Source organism: Eubalaena glacialis, chromosome 10, assembly GCF_028564815.1.
Source record: "Eubalaena glacialis isolate mEubGla1 chromosome 10, mEubGla1.1.hap2.+ XY, whole genome shotgun sequence".
Taxonomy (NCBI): domain Eukaryota; kingdom Metazoa; phylum Chordata; class Mammalia; order Artiodactyla; family Balaenidae; genus Eubalaena; species Eubalaena glacialis.
Genome location: NC_083725.1, coordinates 81,902,309 through 81,923,069, shown reverse-complemented (window position 1 = coordinate 81,923,069; position 20,761 = coordinate 81,902,309). Strand labels below are relative to the sequence as shown.

General features: G+C 35.7%; 2 protein-coding genes across 2 annotated transcripts in view; one reads left to right on the top strand and one right to left on the bottom strand.

Annotated features, from left to right (window-relative positions):
• The first annotated feature begins 208 nt into the window (after positions 1–208).
• The window catches only part of SOX6 (SRY-box transcription factor 6), a 537,504-nt gene continuing 516,951 nt past the window's right edge, over positions 209–20,761 (top strand). Inside the window, exon 1 of the mRNA XM_061201489.1 lies at positions 209–251. The gene's annotated coding sequence lies outside the window, so the exon portion shown is untranslated. The remainder of the gene's footprint in view (positions 252–20,761) is intronic.
• The window catches only part of LOC133099896 (heat shock protein HSP 90-beta-like), a 110,629-nt gene continuing 97,305 nt past the window's right edge, over positions 7,438–20,761 (bottom strand). Inside the window, 2 exon segments of the mRNA XM_061203740.1 lie at positions 7,438–7,742; positions 7,745–8,020. Of these exon segments, the coding sequence (XP_061059723.1) occupies positions 7,702–7,742; positions 7,745–8,020 (317 nt within the window). The 3' untranslated portion in view covers positions 7,438–7,701.

Below are 20,761 nucleotides of genomic sequence, written 5' to 3'. Positions count from 1 at the left end.
TTCTATGAAGAACAATGAACGAATTGTTTCTTTTGGTATTATCATCTTGGAAAAAGTTGTTAGACAACTGACCGAGTTAAAAAATAGTATAATTTGTAGCCAGAATGTATTCTTTAATAAAGCAAGTAAATGCAATTTACTAATCCTTTTTCATTTCCTTTTTTGTCTAAACTTTCAGGTCACTTTCATGAATTCAAAGGCAATTTACCAGTGATTTCTGGGTGCTGGAGCTGATTTTTTTGTGCATATTTGTAAGTATTGGTTTATTTATTACTCTTACTACTCTTCTCATTGTGTGATGAGAACAGTTACAGTGTTTTTAAAGTGTTATTAGTTTTTTGTAAGTGTTTTCTTAAAAGGAGTATAGAAAAATATCAGAGGGTGAAAAAAGCCTCTGTTGTGATTTCCAGTGAAATAACACAATGGCAGGGCCAATTACAAGAGGCTGAAACAATAAATATCTTACTTTTTGAAGATGGGGCTCAATTGTAGGAATGGATTACCTTAAAGGGGCTAGTCTATCTGCACATGAATAATTTACCTTGATAACTTCTTATAGTCTTCTGGTTGTCTGGACTTGAAAAGTTCTATGTGCCTGTGCTCATTGAAAAGATGTGAGATGATCAGAATTCAAAGAGCTGTCAGTACTTGAGGAGATTATGTGCTAAGGAACCAAAGACTCATTTAGTGAATGTATAATGTATATCAAAATCGGGGTATTCCTGTCTTCTTCACCATCCTCAAAATGCTATTATATTTTAAATGGTATTTTGGAGAACAAAGATAATTTTTCTCAGGAAAGAAGGCCAATTTCAAGAAAAAATATGGAATGAACTTTATTGATCAATGACAATACTTTAAATTGTTATGTATTTATTAATATAAAAGTAGTTTAGAGTATGTGGCAGGTGTTAAAAATGTTTGTGTGTATATAAGACCATATTTAAGTAACTTGAGTTTAAGATATATTTATATGTGTACATTGTAGCAAACCATTGATATCTAAGGTGATCTTTACATTCGATAACCACAAAGACAGAGGAAACTTTTCCTCTGTTAGTGTATTACTATAAAGGAATTTTAGGGAATAAACTTCTAGGAAAGTATTTGAAAAAAAAGTAACATTATAAATTAGAGTTTAAGTGATTCAGTATTTAAACAGAGAGCAGTGAAAATTTATTTAAAACCAGCTTTACCTTTCTTTTAGTAGTAGCATTGATTGGGGCAGGTATTTTGAACCATCTTAAAAAAATAGATGTGAATATTTAATATAGCTTAACACATTTCATATATTTTTTAATGTTTTAAGAATGAATAAGATGTTATTTTTATGAGACTATCAATTCACATTGTATTATTTGAAGACTGAATTCTTATGTAAAACACAAAATATTAAACTCCGTGGTTCATTTGGATTAAATATAAGCTTTTAATTTGTGCAAGGTATCACAGTGAGGATTAGGAGGCAAAGAAGATGGAGAAAGAAATGTAAAGTATCTTTGAAGGGCTCTCGAGAAAAAGGATGGTTCCAAGGAGCTGAGCTTATCCTATTAGAAATCTGTGTGAAGGGAAATAATTTTGAACTGTCCAAATCTTGTCTTTGTTGCTTTATCCTTTCTTTTACTTCCTTTCTCTCTTCTCGCGTATCATTCAGTCATTCCCTATAGTAAGTTTTTAGGATGATTAATATTTTTAAACTACAAATACAAGATAATTACCAGCATTTCAACCAAGGTGGCCTTAATCAAAATATAGTCTACATTTCTCATCACCCAAAGGCTCTGTTTCCTGAATTTTTCTCTTCTCTACCGCCCCCTGCCCCCCAGCAATCCAGCAATACCCCAACCAGATATATACATAGACTAGCTTTGAACAGAGGTGATCCAATTAGCTGAATTTTTTTTCTTGTGACCTGACAAAGAGAGAGGCTAAAAAATAGAAGGGGCACTGTGGGTGTAGTTTTCATATGGTTATTTCTGGAGTTCAACTTAAAAAAACCCAAAAAGCTCTAGTCAGATTTTGTCTAATCACTTAGGTGGAAGTCATAGTAATCACACACGCCTAAAGTAATTGTTTTCCAGACTTGAGAATTTCCATATGATAGTTTAGGGTGTGGAGTTTGTTGTTCCTTTGGTCAGTGGTCTCAAGTTTTGTTCCAGCCATCTCCTGACTATGGAACCTTCTTATTAAAGAAATGTAGCAGGATACTATGACTAAGATAAGTCAAATAAAATTAACATGGCATCCAGAATGCTTGCATTCTCGCTTCTTTTAATTATTGCAGAAACTGTCTGCCACTTACACTGAATGATGAGGCAGCTAAAACAATAGAAATATTCATCTAGTCTAGCCTAAAAACAGGCAAATGAGATCAGTGACAATGGCTTCTTTTAGGAACTTTAATTTCCATGTTTTGGAACTGCTTATTTGCTACATGATCTAAGGCAGAAAGTTATACCTCATGGCCACGGGAAGGTTTCTTAGTAAGGTATGCAGAAGCCGGTCTGTGAGATAAGGAGGTGGGATATTGTTTTGCACATCCATAATGAATAGGCCACACCAAAGGTGTGTGAGAACCGATTGGAATCTTACCTACTTACATCTACTACCTAGGTCAGAGTAGGAAAACACTGTGAAGGAAAATGGTTATCTTTTCAGAAGCTGAAAGCATCTTATTCTAGCTTTTTTTTTTCTTTTTAAAAAATAAAACTACCTTTTTTCTTTTCCCAAAGTAGGCATTGTATAAGAAGACCTTGTTTTGCATGTTAATATCCCACATTTAATTTTTTATCTCTAGTTAAAATGTAATTAATTAATTCTGTCCTTTCAGTTTTACCAGGGCAGTAAATGATTGGTTAAAAACAATGACAATAACAACAACAAAACAGAGAATTAGATAGCCTGCTTTTTCAGGTTCCCAATCCTTTTTAGAAATTTGATAATGAATTCCCTTTTATAAAATTCTGTCTCTGTTCATGGTCTCTAATAGCAGTTTTTTCTCTGAAAAAGTCCGGAAGTATTTTATTGTCTGGTACAAAAATGATTATTGCTTAGCTCCATGCTTGAGTTAATAATGACAACAATATCTTAATTCAGCGTAACACTTGCTTTTGCAGACATTAAACTGGCTGAATTTCATAAAACTCTGTGAGATGAGTAGGAATTATCCTTATTTTTGCAGAGTGGCAGGACTCAAACCAAGGGATTCAAAGTATAAATTCCACGCTCTTTCCATAACACCAATCTGTCTTCTCTCAGAGAATATTTTAGCTCTCTTTCTTTTGTTGTCTGATCACTATCTCAGTCTCTACTTGGTTACTGTACAAATATTTTTGAAAAGTTTAGGTAGAGTAAGTCAGGCAGGAGATTTTGGAGAACCTTCTACCACTTTATTTCCTCATGTTCCTCAATCATTTGCTCCTCCCTGACATTCTCCTATCCCCCTATTTCCAAACTCCACATGTCATGCTTCAGCTGAAATTTTTTGAATTGCATAGATTTTTAGGAAACAAACAAAAAGAATCATGAAATCATCTCTTTGTGTTATTTTAAAATGGAGAGAAATTTGTTTCAAACTGAGCGTAGCCCAGACCAAAGCTCCCTCAGTGAGAACATCTGTGATTTTAAGGACAAGTAGGTCTAAGTGCATTATCTTTAAAAAATATTATTCCAGGCTAATCTTGACATAGAGCAGGTAAATAAAAAAGATGAGCTGTGAAAATCCACAAATAGGGCTTGAATGCCATTTTCCATGACAACGGGAGCTGCCCCATGAAAGCATTAATGCTGGGAATGTAAGGAATTTAAAATTGTGTCTTCTCAGTTTTACAGTTGTGTGCTCATGTTAATTAGAGATATACTGACATTTGAAGTATCTACATTAATACACACAGCTACTATACATTTGTGAACTGTGGCCAGAAATCTACTTTAATTGAAAGCAGTTTGCTAATCTGAATGTGTATATCCGTTACATTTTAAGCTTTTAAATTTTAATACTAGTGCCCTTAGATACTTGTTCTTTTTGCTCTCTCCACTTTCTGTTTCTAATTTATACCTGAAAGGACAGCCTGGCCTATTTTTAATCTCCTAGTGGTGTTTTGGAGCAATATTGATGGAATTTTGAGAAAAAAAAATGTTTTTTAATAGTGTCCTTTTATTTGCTGTACTTTGAATCTCTTTTTACTCTCTGACTTTCTAAATTGTTGGTTTTTCTTGCAAACCTTTAAGATGGCCTGCCACTGAAATAAGGTAGGGTGTAGGTTTATGGAATTTGCTTCACTGGCTATATTTAAGTACTAAAGAGCTACTCTTCACAGTCATACTATGGTTTTAGCCAGAAAAGCCCAGTATTAGAGACCTTGATGAGATGAGCAGTGAAGAGGCATTCTGATTTTTTTAGTATAGCTGAATTTCGTCCTTCCCTCTTGATGTCAAGCCATGTATCTTAATTTTTGATTTGCATATATGTTCACAATAGCTTGATGACTTCTTGAGTCATCTTTAGCCCTAGAGTTTTTGCTTTGCCTGTCTTAAAGGAAGACTTTACATCTATTTTTTGCAAGTTTGTGTTTCTTAAGAATCTGCCTGTCAGGATTTTTAACCTAATTGTTTTGTCCTTTTTTGTCTAATGAAACTCCCACACTTACTTTTTGAACTAATCCCTGTGTATTACACAAGACCAGTTAGAAAGAAGCTTCCTTTTTGTAGCACCAGAATAAACTGCTCTAAAAATTTGTAATATTCTGGACTTATTTCATTAAACCATTTTACTGGCACCATTAAACTACTAAGACCTGGGACCATTAGAACTTACTCAGTACTATTATTATTATGGCCTATTTTACCCTTTATTAATTTTTTTTCACTGTATTAAGTTCCTCTGCTCTTTATTTTTTCATGTTGCTTACTACATATTGTGCCATCACAGCACATTTGGTAATTTCAAGTTAATTGCTCAATTATCAGTGATAGTCATGAAGCACTTGAAACATGCGCAGTGGAGGATTTAAAAAATTTCGAAATAAGTTGGTGTGTCATAATCTTAAATGTGAAACATGCCAATATCTGCAGGCATAAAAATACACTGCCTGAGCTAGGCATTTCAGGGAAGGCAAAAACCTACTCTTAAAATCAGGGCTTTTGTCTGGCACTGAAGTGTTTCATCTTTGCTAATTTCAAACAACGTATCTAAATTTGATCGTGGTTTCCTTTTCAACTCTAAAAACTTGGTCGTGGTAATAAGGGAAAAGGGAAGTAAAACTGTATTGATTCTGTTGGAATGTTTAACCGGAACCTTACAGTCACGATATTCACTGTAAAGTGGAATTTGGTGTGAGGTGGATCCATATTGGATGCCAGTCAAGGAAGCTGACTTACTAAAGAAGCAGAATGGCCTCTTTATAATGTTTCTGCACGCATTAAGGCAATCCTCTAATCAGAGGACAGTGTTTCAGTGAAGATAGTATGTTGATGATTTATTTATATCGAAAAACCTCATGAGAACAATGACACTTTGGGGACTTTTTCTGTATCTTACACAGTAATAGTCTCAGATGCCTTCAAGATAACTTATACATTATGGCAAAATACTTATTGTAACTCTTTTGGCAACTAGGCAAGCTATCATTAAATTTTGCATTAGTATTCAGTTTAAGGTTTTTTCTAAACTAATATAGTGCCAACAGCTCTTTTTTAGATGCTATTATGGTTCTTTCATATTTTTATAGTACTGTAGTAAAGCTGAATTTACTGGCTACATTTGAAGGTGGAGTAGAGCAGCACAAGAGTCAACATTAAAGTGATTCAGTGCCCGTTGGAGAAAAATTCTTCTTGAGATTGGAAACAATGTGGGGCTTGAGGGCAGTTTGCTAAGAACAGCTAATAAATTTGAATATTCCCCCCAAAAGCTGCTCTCTGAACTTGTTTTTAACCAAGAAGGTAGGCTTAATCATTTTCCAGTATTCTTACATAAATTTTATTAATATTTAAAGGAATTAAATGCATATAGAGAAGGGGAAATAAAGCCATCATTTGAACTGAGTGGTGGTCTCAAATACAGGGAAATGAGGGAGTGTCCATAAATGTACTAATTATGCACATCTAGCTATTATTTTATAATATAATAATCTATAAAATGTGAAATATAGTCTGTTTATAATTCAGGAAAAAATAAAGTCATTGATTTACTCAAGCATTTAGATAGAAATATTTTTAGTAACTATTCAGTTTATAAAGATTGTTTGAATAATCAACAAAATCTAGTGCATTTTGTTGTATGCTTGTCTCTACACATCACTTTCAGCACATAGTTTTATCTGAAGTACATATTTTATGTTATCTTGGGGTATGGGTATAAATGCTTATCATTTCACCAAATTTTTGCCATCTCCTAACATTAAAATGTGAGTTAAGTATTTCCAGTAAAGATAAAAACATTTTCTGCATTCTCTTCTTCTTTCTCCCTCTCTTCGTCTCTCCTTCCCTTTTGCCCTACTCTCTCTCTCTCTCTCTCTCTCTCTCTGTCTCTCTGTCTCTCTTCATATTTCTTACTGGAGTTTTTCAAAGATGCAAGGCAATTATTGTGTAAAAAGATTAATTTCCTAAGCATTATCTTCCATCGATGACTGGCAAAAAAGACTTATTTTTAATGTTTAATCAGTCAAAAAGTTTGTCCACATGATGTAATTCCTGTTTTTATTATTATTTGCTTAGCAAGTGCTTGCAAGAGAAAAAAAGATGGTCCCTAACCTAAGGGTTTAAAAATTGATTTGTTACTAGAGAGTTTATGTGGGTGGAGTTTTCTTTGGATACAAGCTGTACTGGAGTTAGCTCTTTCTCTTTCTTTTCAGCTCACACAGTTTCATATAAACTTAAGTGAATGAATTCATTAATCAAAGCAGATTTTCTATTTTTATTTCACCTTTGGGCTCTTTTATACCTTTGGAAAATACAAATACAACAAAAAGGTATGTTTGACAGTTAATTATTATTTTTACCTTTTTGACCCACGTATAGTAGATAATTAAGCAATAGCATCAATGGAATCCAGGTCTGCACCCCTATAACTGCCTACATTAGGCAGAATATAGATATTTTTTTTCTTCAAGCTATGGCAGCTGGTAACAAGCCTATGACTTGGTTTTTAATTATTACCACTAGTGTTCTGAGTTTCATTGAACATAGTACAAAAGAAATACAGGTGTTATTCCTCTTGTGAATATTATTTTTCTTCCAATTATTACATATATATGGCATCATCAATTAGAATGGGTTGTTTTAAGGTGAGATTGGTTGTACATAATTTGATATCTGATACAGCATCAAGTGCACACTCACTGAATGGTTGACAGCTTTAAGGGATGGAAACATTTTGGGCTTTGTCCCTGGTAGTGGCAGTATGTGGAATCCACTGTTGATTTTTTTTTTTTTTTAATAAAAAACCTGCATCATCTTTATTTTGCATACTTTAATTTCAGAACAAAACAAACAAAAAAACACAATACACAACATTCAAACCCCATGTCAAATGTGGAAAGGAATAGGGCTTGAGGCCCTTATATCCTGCCTTAGACAGAAGGACAGAAATAAAACCACTAGACATCAGCAGAAGGAACCAAGTGGGCCAAGGCCACTGGGGCTGCTGCTGGGGGAGCCATGGGGACACTATACAGAGGGAACAAAGCCTGCAGGTAGAAATTCCTAATCTACTTCTTCCATGCGAGAGGCATCCTCATCACCCCCAAGGGGGGGATCTCATCAGGAACAGCAGTACTGGGCTCCTCTGCTGTCACTTCATCTTCATCAATGCCCAAGCCTAGCTTGATCATGCGGTAGATGCGGTTGGAGTGGGTCTGGGGATCCTCAAGCGAGAAGCCGGAAGAGAGCAGTGCAGTTTCGAACAGCAGCACCACCAGGTCCTTGACAGTCTTGTCATTCTCGTCTGCCTCTGCCTTCTGCCGCAGGGTCTCCACAGTGGGGTGGTCAGGATTGATCTCCAGGTGCTTTTTGGATTTTGTGACTAGTTACAGAGAATTTGCAGTCACAGAATAGATAGCTGCAAGGCAATATCTGGCGGACGGCTGAGAAAGTAAAGCATGAAAAATGTGGGTGTAAACAAGAGAGCTGAGTGTCAGAAAACTTTGAGCGCCTGGAGCTTTCTGAGGAGAAGATATGGTTGAACAAATGGAAGAAATACCTGTCCCTCCAATTTCACTGCAGTAATTGAGAAGAGGAGACAAAAAGGAGAGAAATTATTGAAATAGGAAATGACTGAAATAGGAGATTTTTGTAAAATCACAAAATGGATTTGAGGACGGTTTTTTAAGATGTGGAAATACTTGTTTGGGTCTGACAATAGTAATTTAAAAGAAGTTCTATAGTTTTTTTTTTTTTTTCCCTAATCTGTTTCAATTTTATTGATTTCAATTCAATGCATTCTGAGGACAACTGTAGGAATTTTAGGAAATGGGTACCTCCCTGGTAAAAAACCAGTGAGAATAATTTTGCTTTATCTGGGTAAAGATTAATATAGAAATATATGAAAATAATCATCTATGTATCACACTCTGTATTTTACATGGGATACCTTTAGAAAGGTCTCATGGTAACCATGACCAAGTAGCATCCTTATATCTTCTAGAACAAGGAATCATATGAATTAGGTTTCAGTTATGGTATATGATGTTTTTAGTTTTGGAGGTTGGAAAACTCTTTGAAATCACATTTCTATAAAGTGATTTTTTAGTGTGATGTATCTTCCTTCCTTTCCTTTCTCCCTCTACTTCCCTTTCTTCCTTTCCTTCCTTTCCCTCCATCCTTTCTGTCCTTTCTTTCATTTAGAGCTAGTTTGTTTTCAATTAGTATGTATGCTGCTTGCCAAGCTGTAAAGTAATACCTAACATGTGTTCCTTAAGTTGTATGCAGGGTCACCTTTTTGATTAAGGACTAAAGAGTCCTCATTGGGTTTCTTATATGAACTAAGAGCACTCTCAGCCATTTTATGCAATCAAAGAAACTGAGGAAATTTGGAATTAGTTTTACTCTTGTGAGTTGATGAAGATAATTGGAAAGAAATTATAATCTTTATTGACCCAGCAGTTTACTAAACGTGAATTAGGATTTGTCAAATTTTAAGGCTTGTTGAGTGTTTGCTCACTAAGAACAAGATAGAGGAATAATCATGGTCTAAAAGGAGAACTTTTAAGTTTTCAGAAAGACTTCCTGCAGTGAGATATTCTATGAAACCATATACTCACAACCTTAAGGGAGGTCCTTAGTTGTGTTCTTCTGGCAAGTCTTCCACATTGAGTGAATTTGTCTCAGTTCTTGATGTGGGTTGTTTCTTGAGAATAGTTTGACTTAGCGTTAAAGGGGGTTAAATATCCTATGCAGCCAAAAGGGGAAAATTTATAAATTAACTCAAGGATACTAAGCAGGAGATGAAACCCAGATATGCCTGAAAGAAAGTTGTGGATTGGTCAAGGTTATGATTATATAGAACACTGATAGAACAACAAGCTATGCATCAGTTTGCAGTGTCTGGAGCGAATAGACTGCCGCTCTCCCCCAACAGCACCTACCAGTGCTTTAATACTTCCCAGTTTCTCTGTCAAGAGACGAAGGTGAGGGAATCAAGTGTCTATATTTGGCAGAGAGAAGTTAAAAATAGCTGTTGCTTGTGTTGAACACCTGTATGTTCTAGGCATTGGGCAAGGCACTTTTACCTTGTTATTTTTAATCCTTTTAACAAATCCCCCAAATCCCTGGTTATTTTCTATAAATTCTGATTTATTTTTTACCTTCATAGCACTTAAAATGATTAGTAGTTATCCTGTATTTGTATGTTTGTGTAATGTCTATTTTCTTCACTAAACTAAAAGCCCTGTCAGGGTAGAGACCAAGACTATTTTGTTCAAACCTGTATACCCAGTTTCTAGCACAGTGCATGACACGTACTAAGTTCCTCGTAGATATTTGTTGAATAAATAAACAAATGAACAACAACAAAAACAAAAGATAAAGGAAAGAAGGAAGGAATGCAAGGGAAAAAAAGGCAGAGCTGGTATTCAAACACAGTCTGTTTGATTTCAGATCACATCTCTTCCCACTCTAGAACACCAGCACAGTTTCACTTCATTTAGAATATTCTTGATTATATACTTAACTGATAAAATTTCCCTAAGTTCAGCTGTCTTAGAGCCCCTCAAATCTGTTTACGTCTTATTCTGAGAACTCTTACATCTTACCCTGAGACTGAATGCCATGAAAAAGGCTGTCCCATCTTTTTGTCATCCTGTTGGAATATTGCAACCATTTTATGCTAACAGTTCTCTCCAGAAATACAGATTTCATATTCTAGATTTTGGGGTTTCTGTTTCTCCTACACAAAGAGAGTGTACTTCTTTCTTTCCTTCTCTGAGATTGACCCTTAATTTAAATCGTTGTGCTGCTAAATTGACTTTCAGTAATGAGCAGAGTGATTGTTGCATGCCCTGCTGAGTTTTTTGCTCGAGGAGATGTGTGTCACTCTTACTTAGAGAGAGCCTGTGGGAGGAGTCAGGCCAACCCAAGGGGCTCTTATCCTGGCAGGTGCCAGGCACTGGGGCTTGGTTTGGTCATTAGGCAGTGACCTCTTTCCATTTACTTCATTTTCACTGCTTGAATTTTTCCTTGACAAATATCATTGTCAAGAAGTTTTTTGTTTTAATATTGGTTTTTGCATGACACTATCAACCATTTCATTTCCTTTTATTCCTGGTGTCATCTTTTAAAAAAGCCTTACTGTGTTTTTCCATTCTATTTCCAAGGATGGGAGGAAATGTAAGAATGTAGAAAGTAAATGCAAGGTTCATAGTGTGGAAAGGTGTCATTGTAGTTAGGCTTCCAGCGATGCTATGTAGCCTTGAAAGCATACATTTTTATGGCTGTATAGATGTGGTTAGTTCAAACAGGAATTGTGTATCTCCCAGGTATATTGAATGGATACATATTTAAATCTTGATGTCAACTTAAAAGAGTCCTATTTAAATGCCCAAGAGGGTACAAGAAACAGATTTTTGTGATGTGAAGCAATAACCATCTTTTCTGGACCAAATGACAATTTTGGAGGCTCTGGCCATCTGGGAATCTATCATTTGAAGCAGCCTGGCCTACTTGGAAGTTAGTATCTTAGTGAAGAGTGATCTGAGCCATTAAGGTCTTCACATTGGATGGTGTAATCAGTGGTCAATCTGACCTCCAAGTTGCCCTCTGAAAACTATTTAAAGATGTGTGTATCTGTTTTGCAGTTATGGTAAATCCTTTTTTGGTAGCAAATATTTTCTTCCAAGGAGAGGGCTTAGCATCTGTTGGAAATTAATTCAACTCCACAAATATATACTGGGTGCTGAGTGTATTCACAACAGAACATTAGATGCTGCATTGGAAACAAATGCAAATGCACAGAGTTCCTGCCATCAAGAACCTTAGAATCTAGACATAATTATTAAACTCTCTTATTCCTTTTTGTGTCCCTGTGTCTAACTCAGTGTGTGGCTCAAAGGAGGGATTAATAAATGTTAATTAAGTTGAATTGATTATTGCAGAGAAGATAAGCAGAGGAGATATGTAATTCCCTATCCAGAATATGTTAAATGCCTTAGTAAAATAAAAAATTGTATCTAGGGAGTTCGTAAGAATTAAAGATACATCCCTTAAGAAGGACCTTAATTTAGGAAGCAGACTTTTTGATATTCTTTGAAAGTTGAATAGAATTTTATCAGTGGAATAGGAGATGCAGAGAGAGGTGCATCCTGGTAGTGAGAGGACTAGCACAAGCATGGGTATGGGACAGATGGAAGGAAACAGGGAAGTATGGGATAGAGAACAATGAGAAGTCCAGTTTGACTGAGGTATAGGGTATCTATAAGCTAGAAAACTTAGTGTGATCATATCATTGTGGTCCATAAGGCTAAGCTAAGGTATTTGGTAGATCTTAGGGGGCCATCAAGCCAAATAGCTGAGCGGTATGGCAAGAGCTTTGCTTTTGAAAAATTCTTGAAAAATTAGTTCAGCCAGCAGTTTGTAGAGTAGATTAGAGGAAAAACAAAAGACTTTAACTAGAGAAACACCTTGTAAGATACTTCAAGCAGGAGGTAAGAGGTTTAAACAAGAGTGAAGAGTGGGTATTTTGAGAACAGAATGTTAGGAACAGAAAGAAGAGACTTTGCCAGTGTGGCATCAGTAAGACTAGATTATATGTGGTGGGGAGCATGAGGAAAAGAAAGGAGTCAAAATTACTCATTGCTTTTTCCTGTTCCTGTTATTCATCACAGCACTGAATTTTTGAAAAGGCAGAGGGAAAATATCTTGCTAATTATCTCTTGTCAACGCTCAAATCCCTTGCATCTCATTGGTTAGATTCCCACTGAAAATTGAGGATTTTTTTCTTCCCATGGAGGCCTGGAAGGAAGATGTGTTTTTAAAAGAATGAGAATATACTTAAAGATAAAATTACTTTGATGATTTAAAGGCATAACATAAACACAGAAGATATTAACACTAGGAGCTCAATCAAGTGCACAGGCAGGGCCTTGTTGATTTCAGGGGCATAAGGTAAAACTTGGCTACCATGAGTGAGAAAAGTGAAGATACTGGAGATTATGGCGTTCCTATCAGGTGGCTTTCACGTAGGGATTAGTACCTGACATCTGTGAGGAATAAAACGGGTATGCACAGATAAAATGATGAGTACAACTCCCTGGTTATATTGCTACATTCTGTCCTCCACAGAAGGTATAGTCACAGCAAATATCATGCTTTGGATATAGGCCCTCTCTACTTGTCTCTTTCAAGGGAAAAGGAAATAGTGCAGGAAAATACACTCATGAGTAAGAAAAGACATTGAAATAAGATTTAAAAAATAGACTTTTTCAAGGAAATGGGATAAAGTCAAGTTGATTTTGAAAAGGATCCTTATCATTCTCATTACCTTATCATTCAGACTAACACTAATATGCATTAATTAATTTATTCATTCACTCAATAAGAATATGAATTCAGGACTCTTCTGGACATGAGGTGGAATTTAAAATGGTAAACAAAGAATTAGTCATCAGGAATTTATAATCTATTGTAGGAGGAGATGAAATATACATATATGAAAAAGAGCAAAAAAGTAACTGATAAAAAACCTAGTAATTCATCTCTGGGAAGTACTTTGCCCATTGTTTCTTCTTGGAGACCTATGGTAGCTGTTCCTGTCCATTCAACTGTCTGTACCTTAGCCTGCTGACAAACTGAGCCCCTTGCCAGTACATCATCAAAGGGTGCTCTTTCATAACCTGTGTATGACTTAAATATCTGTCTCATTTGTGCCTAGCAAGTTGTTCATATTATGTAGCACATAATAGGTTCCAGTAAAATGCTTTTTGAATGAATAACAGAAACTCTACCTCTCATACATTCTATCAATTAAGATATTTTGGGTTAAAAAATCTTCTTTAAAAATTTATATATCCTATGGGAAAGTTAAAATCTATTACTTTTTCACATCTTAAGCTTTTTATATGCCTTTAAATTTTAAAACTCCAAAACAACTTTTGAGTACCTTCTGTGAATCAGAACTGTATTAGTTACTTCATATTAGTTTAAAAATATACCGTGTGGAATTCCTGCCACCCCTGGATACTGCTGTGTAATAGCTGTGATCTTAGGCAAATCATGTAGCCTCTTGGAGCCTTAGCTTCCTCACCTGTAAAGTGAGAATATTACCTACTGCATGTTTTTTTAATCGCTTTATTGAGATATAATTGGCATATAATAAACTGCATATATTTAAAGTGTTTAATTTGATGTTTTGATATACATATACACCAGTGAAGCCATTTCCACAGTCAAGGTAATTTACATATCCATAACCCCTAATGGTTTCTTAATGCCCCTTCAGAGTCCCTTACTCCTACCCCTCCTTGATCTGTTTTCAGCCTCATCCCCAGGCAATCACTGATCTGTTGCCACTACAGATTGCATTAAAAGTTTTGGTTTATGTAAGTGGAATCATACATTATGTACTCTTTTTTGTCTAGTTTCTTTCATTCGGCATAATTATTTTGAGATTCACTCATGTGCATGTCAATAACTTATTTTTAAAATTGAGGAGTAGTATTTCATTGTATGGATATACCACAATTTGATTATCCATTTAGGTTCTTTCTAGTTTTTGGCTATTACAAATGAAGCTGCTTTGAACATTTGTCTTTGAATGGACATATGCTTTCTTTTCTTTTGGGTAAATACGTAGGAATGGAATGGCTAGGTTACCTAGGTGCATGTTTAACTTTATAAGAACTGCTGATTTTTCCAAAGTGGTTTACCATTTTACATTCCTACTAGCAATGTGTAAGAGTTCCAGCTGTCCCACCTTCTTAACAACACTTTGTATGTTTAGTCTTCAATTTTAGCTATTCAAGTGGTTTGGAGTGGTGGCTCATTGTGGTTTTAATTTTTATTGCCCTAATGACTGATGATGTTGAGCTCTTTTCATGTGCTTGTTTGTCATCCATGTATCTACTTTGTTGAAGTGCATTTTACATCTTGCTGTTTTTTTAAATTGGGGTTGTCTTCTTTTTTATTGAGTTGTAAGAGTATTTTTTTATATTTTTTTAAGATGCAAGTTATTTATCCGATAATGTTTTGTATGTATTTTTTACTGGCCTGTGGCTTGCCTTTTAATTTTAAGTGTCCTTTGAGAGCAGTGTTTTAAATTTTGACAAAATCCAATTTATTGCTTTTCTTTTCTTTTTTTTTTTTTAACATCTTTATTGGAGTATAATTGCTTTACGATGATGTGTTAGTTTCTGCTTTATAACAAAGTGAATCAGCTATACATATACATATATCCCGATATCTCCTCCCTCTTGCGTCTCCCTCCTACCCTCCCTATCCCACCACTCTAGGTGGTCAAAAAGCACTGAGCTGATCTCTCTGTGCCATGTGGCTGCTTCCCGCTAGCTAGCTATTTTACATTTGGTAGTGTATAAATGTCCATGCCACTCTCTCACTTCGTGCCAGCTTACCCTTCCCCCTCCCTGTGTCCTCAAGTCCATTCTCTATGTCTGCATCTTTATTCCTGTCCTGCCCCTAGGTTCTCCAGAACCATTTTTTTTTTTTTTAGATTCCATATATATGTGTTAGCATACGGTATTTGTTTTTCTCTTTCTGACTTACTTCACTCTGTATGACAGACTGTAGGTCCATCCACCTCACTACAAATAACTCAATTTCATTTCTTTTTATGGCTGAGTAATATTCCATTGTATGTATGTGCCACGTCTTCTTTATCCATTCATCTGTTGATGGACACTTAGGTTGCTTCCATGTCCTGGCTATTGTAAATAGAGCTGCAATGAACATTGTGCTACATGACTCTTTTTGAATTATGTTTTTCTTAGGGTATATGCCCAGTAGTGGGACTGCTGGGTCGTATGGTAGTTCTATTTTTAGTTTTTTAAGGAACCTCCATACTGTTCTCCATAGTGGCTGTATCAATTTACATTCCCACCAGCAGTGCAAGAGGGTTCCCTTTTCTCCACACCCTCCCCAGCATTTATTGTTTGTAGATTTTGGATGATGGCCATTCTGACTGGTGTGAGGTGATACCTCATTGTAGTTTTGATTTGCATTTCTCTAATGATTAGTGATGTTGAGCATCCTTTCATGTGTTTGTTGGCAATCTGTATATTTTCTTTGGAGAAATGTCTATTTAGGTCTTCTGCCCATGTTTGGATTGGGTTGTATGTTTTTGATATTGAGCTGCCTGAGCTGCTTATAAATTTTGTAGATTAATCCTTTGTCAGTTGCTTCATTTGCAAATATTTTCTCCCATTCTGAGGGTTGTCTTTTCGTCTTGTTTATGTTTTCCTTTGCTGTGCAAAGCTTTTGTTTCATTAGGTCCCATTTGTTTATTTTTGTTTTTATTTCCATTTCTTTAGGAGGTGGGTCAAAAAGGATCTTGTTGTGTTTTACGTCATAGAGTGTTCTGCCTATGTTTTCCTCTACGAGTTTTATAGTGTCTAGCCTTACATTTAGGTTTTTAATCCACTTTGAGTTTATTTTTGTGCATGGTGTTAGGGAGTGTTCTAATTTCATTCTTGTACATGTAGCTGTCCAGTTTTCCCAGCACCACTTATTGAAGAGGCTGTCTTTTCTCCATTGTATATTCTAGCCTCCTTTACCAAAAATAAGGTGACATATGTGCGTGGGTTTATCTCTGGGCTTTCTATCCTGTTCCATTGATCTATATTTCTGTTTTTGTGCCAGTACCATACTGTCTTGATTACTGTAGCTTTGTAGTATAGTCTGAAGTCCAGGAGCCTGATTCCTCCAGCTCTGTTTTTCTTTCTCAAGATTGCTTTGGCTATTCGGGGTCTTTTGTGTTTCCATACAAATTGTGAAAGTTTTTGTTCTAGTTCTGTGAAAAATGCCATTGGTAGTTTGATAAGGATTGCATTGAATCTGTAGACTGCTTTGGGTAGTACAGTCATTTTCACAATGTTAATTTTTCCAATCCAAGAACATGGTATATCTTTTCATCTGTTTGTATCATCTTTAATTTCTTTCATCAGTGTCTTATAGTTTTCTGCACACAGTATTTTTGTCTCCTTAGGTAGGTTTATTCCTAGGTATTTTATTCTTTTTGTTGCAATGGTAAATGGGAGTGTTTCCTTAATTTCTCTTTCAGATTTTTCATCATTAGTGTATAGGAATGCAAGAGATTTCTGAGCATTAATTTTGTATCCTGCTACTTTACCAAATTCATTGATTAGCTCTAGTAGTTTTCTGGTAGCGTCTTTAGGATTCTCTATGTATAGTATCGTGTCATCTGCAAACAGTGACAGCTTCACGTCTTCTTTTCCGATTTGGATTCCCTTTTATTTCTTTTTCTTCTCTGATTGCTGTGGTTAAAACTTCCAAAACTATGTTGAATAATAGTGGTGAGAGTGGACAACCTTGTCTTGTTCCTGATCTTAGAGGAAATGGTTTCAGTTTTTCACCATTGACAACAATGTTGGCTGTGGGTTTGTAATATATGGCCTTTATTATGTTGAAGTAAGTTCCCTCTATGCCTACTTTCCAGAGTTTTTTTTTCATAAATGGGTGTTGAATTTTGTTGAAAGCTTTTTCTGCATCTATTGAGATGATCATATGGTTTTTCTCCTTCAATTTGTTAATATGGTTTATCACATTGGTTGATTTGCATATATTGAAGAATCTTTGCATTCCTGGGATAAACCCCACTTGATCATGGTGTATGATCCTTTTAATGTGCTGTTGGATTCTGTTTGCTAGTATTTTCTAAGGATTTTTGCATCTATGTTCATCAGTGATATTGGACTGTAGTTTTCGTTCTTTGTGACATCTTTGTCTAGTTTTGGTCTCAGGGTGATGGTGGCCTCATAGAATGAGTTTGGGAGTGTTCCTCCCTCTGCTATATTTTGGAAGAGTTTGAGAAGGATAGGTGTTAGCTCTTCTCTAAATGTTTGATAGAATTCGCCTGTGAAGCCATCTGGTCCTGAGCTTTTGTTTGTTGGAAGATTTTTAATCACAGTTTCAATTTCAGTGCTTCTGATTGGTCTGTTTATATTTTCTAATTCTTCCTGGTTCAGTCTCGGAAGGTTGTGCTTTTCTAAGAATTTGTCCATTTCTTCCAGGTTGTTCATTTTATTGGCATATAGTTGCTTGTAGTAATCTCTCATGATCCTTTGTATTTCTGCAGTGTCAGTTGTTACTTCTCCTTTTTCATTTCTAATTCTATTGATTTGAGTCTTCTCCCTTTTTTTCTTGATGAGTCTGGCTAATGGTTTATCAATTTTGTTTATCTTCTCAAAGAACCAGCTTTTAGTTTTATTGATCTTTGCTATTGTTTCCTTCATTTGTTTTTCATTTATTTCTGATCTGATCTTTATGATTTGTTTCCTCTGCCAACTTTATGATTTGTCTCCTCTGATCTTTATGATTTGTTTCGTCTGCCAACTTTGGGGTTTTTTTGTTCTTCTTTCTCTAATTGCTTTAGGTGCAAGGTTAGGTTGTTTATTTGAGATGTTTTTTGTTTCTTGAGGTAAGATTGTATTACTATAAACTTCCCTGTTAGAACTGCTTTTGCTGCATCCCATAGGTTTTGGGTCGTCGTGTTTTCATTGTCATTTATTTCTAGGTTTTTTTTGATTTCCTCTTTGATTTCTTCAGTGATCTCTTGGTTATTTAGTAGTGTACTGTTTAGCCTCCATGTGTTTGTATTTTTTACAGATTTTTTCCTGTAATTGATATCTAGTCTCATAGTGTTGTGGTTGGAAAAGAAACTTGATACAATTTAAATTTTCTTAAATTAACCAAGGCTTGATTTGTGACCCAAGATGTGATCTATCCTGGAGAATGTTCCATGAGCACATGAAAAGAAAGTGCATTCTGTTGTTTTGGATGGAATGTCCTATAAATATCGATTAAGTCCAACTTGTTTAATGTGTCATTTAAAGCTTGTGTTTCCTTATTTATTTTCATTTTGGATGACCTGTCCATTGGTGAAAGTGGGGTGTTAAAGTCCCCTACTATTATTGTGTTACTGTTGATTTCCCCTTTTATGGCTGTTAGCATTTGCATTATGTATTGAGGTGCTCCTATGTTGGGTGCATAAATATTTACCATTGTCATATCTTCTTCTTGGATCGATCCCTTGATCATTATGTAGTGTCCTTCTTTGTCTCTTGTAATAGTCTTTATTTTAAAGTCTATTTTGTCTGATACGAGAATTGCTACTCCAGCTTTCTTTCGATTTTCATTTGCATGGAATATCTTTTTCCATCCCCTCACTTTCAGTCTGTATGTGTCCCTAGGTCTGAAGTGGGTCTCTTGTAGACAGCATATATACGGGTCTTGTTTTTGTATCCATTCAGCCAGTCTGTGTCTTTTGGTTGGAGTATTTAAGCTAATTACATTTAAGGTAGTTATCAATATGTATGTTCCTATTACCATTTTTTAAATTGTTTTGGGCTTGTTATTGTAGGTCTTCTCCTTCTCTTGTGCTTCCTGCCTAGAGTAGTTATTTTAGCATTTGTTGTAATGCTGGTTTGGTGGTGCTGAATTTTCTTAGCTTTTACTTGCCTGTAAAGGTTTTAATTTCTCTGTCGAATCTGAATGAGATCCTTGCTGGGTAGAGTAATCTTGGTTGTAGTTCTTTTACCTTCCATCACTTTAAATATGTCCTGCTACTCCCTTCCGGCTTGCAGAGTTTCTGCTGAAAGGTCAGCCGTTAACCTTATGGAGATTCCCTTGTATGTTATTTGTTGTTCTTCCCTTGCTGCTTTTAATATTTTTTTCTTTGTATTTAATTTTTGATAGTTTGATTAATATGTGTCTTGGCGTGTTTTTCCTTGGATTTATCTTGTATGGGACTCTCTGCTCTTCCTGGACTTGATTGACTATTTCCTTTCCCATATTAGGGAAGTTTTCAACTATAATCTCTTCAAATATTTTCTCAGTCCATTTTTTTTTTTTTATCTTCTTCTTCTGGGACCCCTATAATTCGAATGTTGGTGCATTTAGTGTTGTCCCAGAGGTCTCTGAGACTGTCCTCAATTCTTTTCATTCTTTATTCTGCTCTGCAGTAGTTATTTCCACTATTTTATCTTCCAGGTCACTTATCCGTTCTTCTGCCTCAGTTATTCTGCTATTGATCCCTTCTAGAGAATTTTTCATTTATTGTGTTGGTCATCATTGTTTGTTTGCTCTTTAGTTCTTCTAGGTTCTTGTTAAACATTTCTTGTATTTTCTCTATTCTATTTCCAAGATTTTGGATCATCTTTACTATCATTATTCTGAATTCTTTTTCAGGTAGACTGCCTATTTCCTCTTCATTTGTTAGGTCTGGTGGGTTTTTACCTTGCTCCTTCATCTGCTGTGTGTTTCTCTGTCTTCTCATTTTGCTTAACTTACTGTGTTTGGGGTCTCCTTTTCGCAGGTTGCAGGTTCATAGTTCCTGTTGTTTTTGGTGTCTGCGACCAGTGGGTAAGGTTGGTTCAGTGGGTTGTGCAGGCTTCCTGGTGGAGGGGACTGGTGCCTGTGTTCTGGTGCATGAGGCTGGATCTTGTCTTTCTGGTGGGCAGGTCCACGTCTGGTGATGTGTTTTGGGGTGTCTGTGGCCTTATTATGATTTTAGGCAGCCTCTCTGCTAATGGGTGGGGTTGTGTTCTTGTCTTGCTAGTTGTTTGGCATAGGGTGTCCAGCAGTGTAGCTTGCTGGTCGTTGAATGGAGCTGGGTCTTAGCGTTGAGATGGAGATCTCTGGGAGAACTTTCGCCATTTGATATTACGTGGAGCCAGGAGGTCTCTGGTGGTCCAATGTCCTGAACTCTGCTCTCCCAACTTAGAGGCTTAGGCCTGACACCCGGCCGGAGCACCAAGACCCTGTCAGCCCCATGGCTCAGAAGAAAAGGGAGAAAAAAAGAAGAAAAGAAAAGAAAGAAAGAAAGAAAGAAGGAAAGAAAGAAAGAAAGAGTTATTAAAATAAAAAATAAAAGGAAATGATTAAAAATAAAAAATTAAAAAGTAATTAAAAAAAAGAAAAATACAAAAGAAGAGAGCAACCAAACAAAAAAACAGATCCACCAGTGACAATAAGCGCTGAAAACTATACTAAAAACAAAGAACAAAAAACGGACAGACAAAACCCTAGGACAAATGGTAAAAGCAAAGCTATACAGACAAACTTACACAAAAAAGCATACACA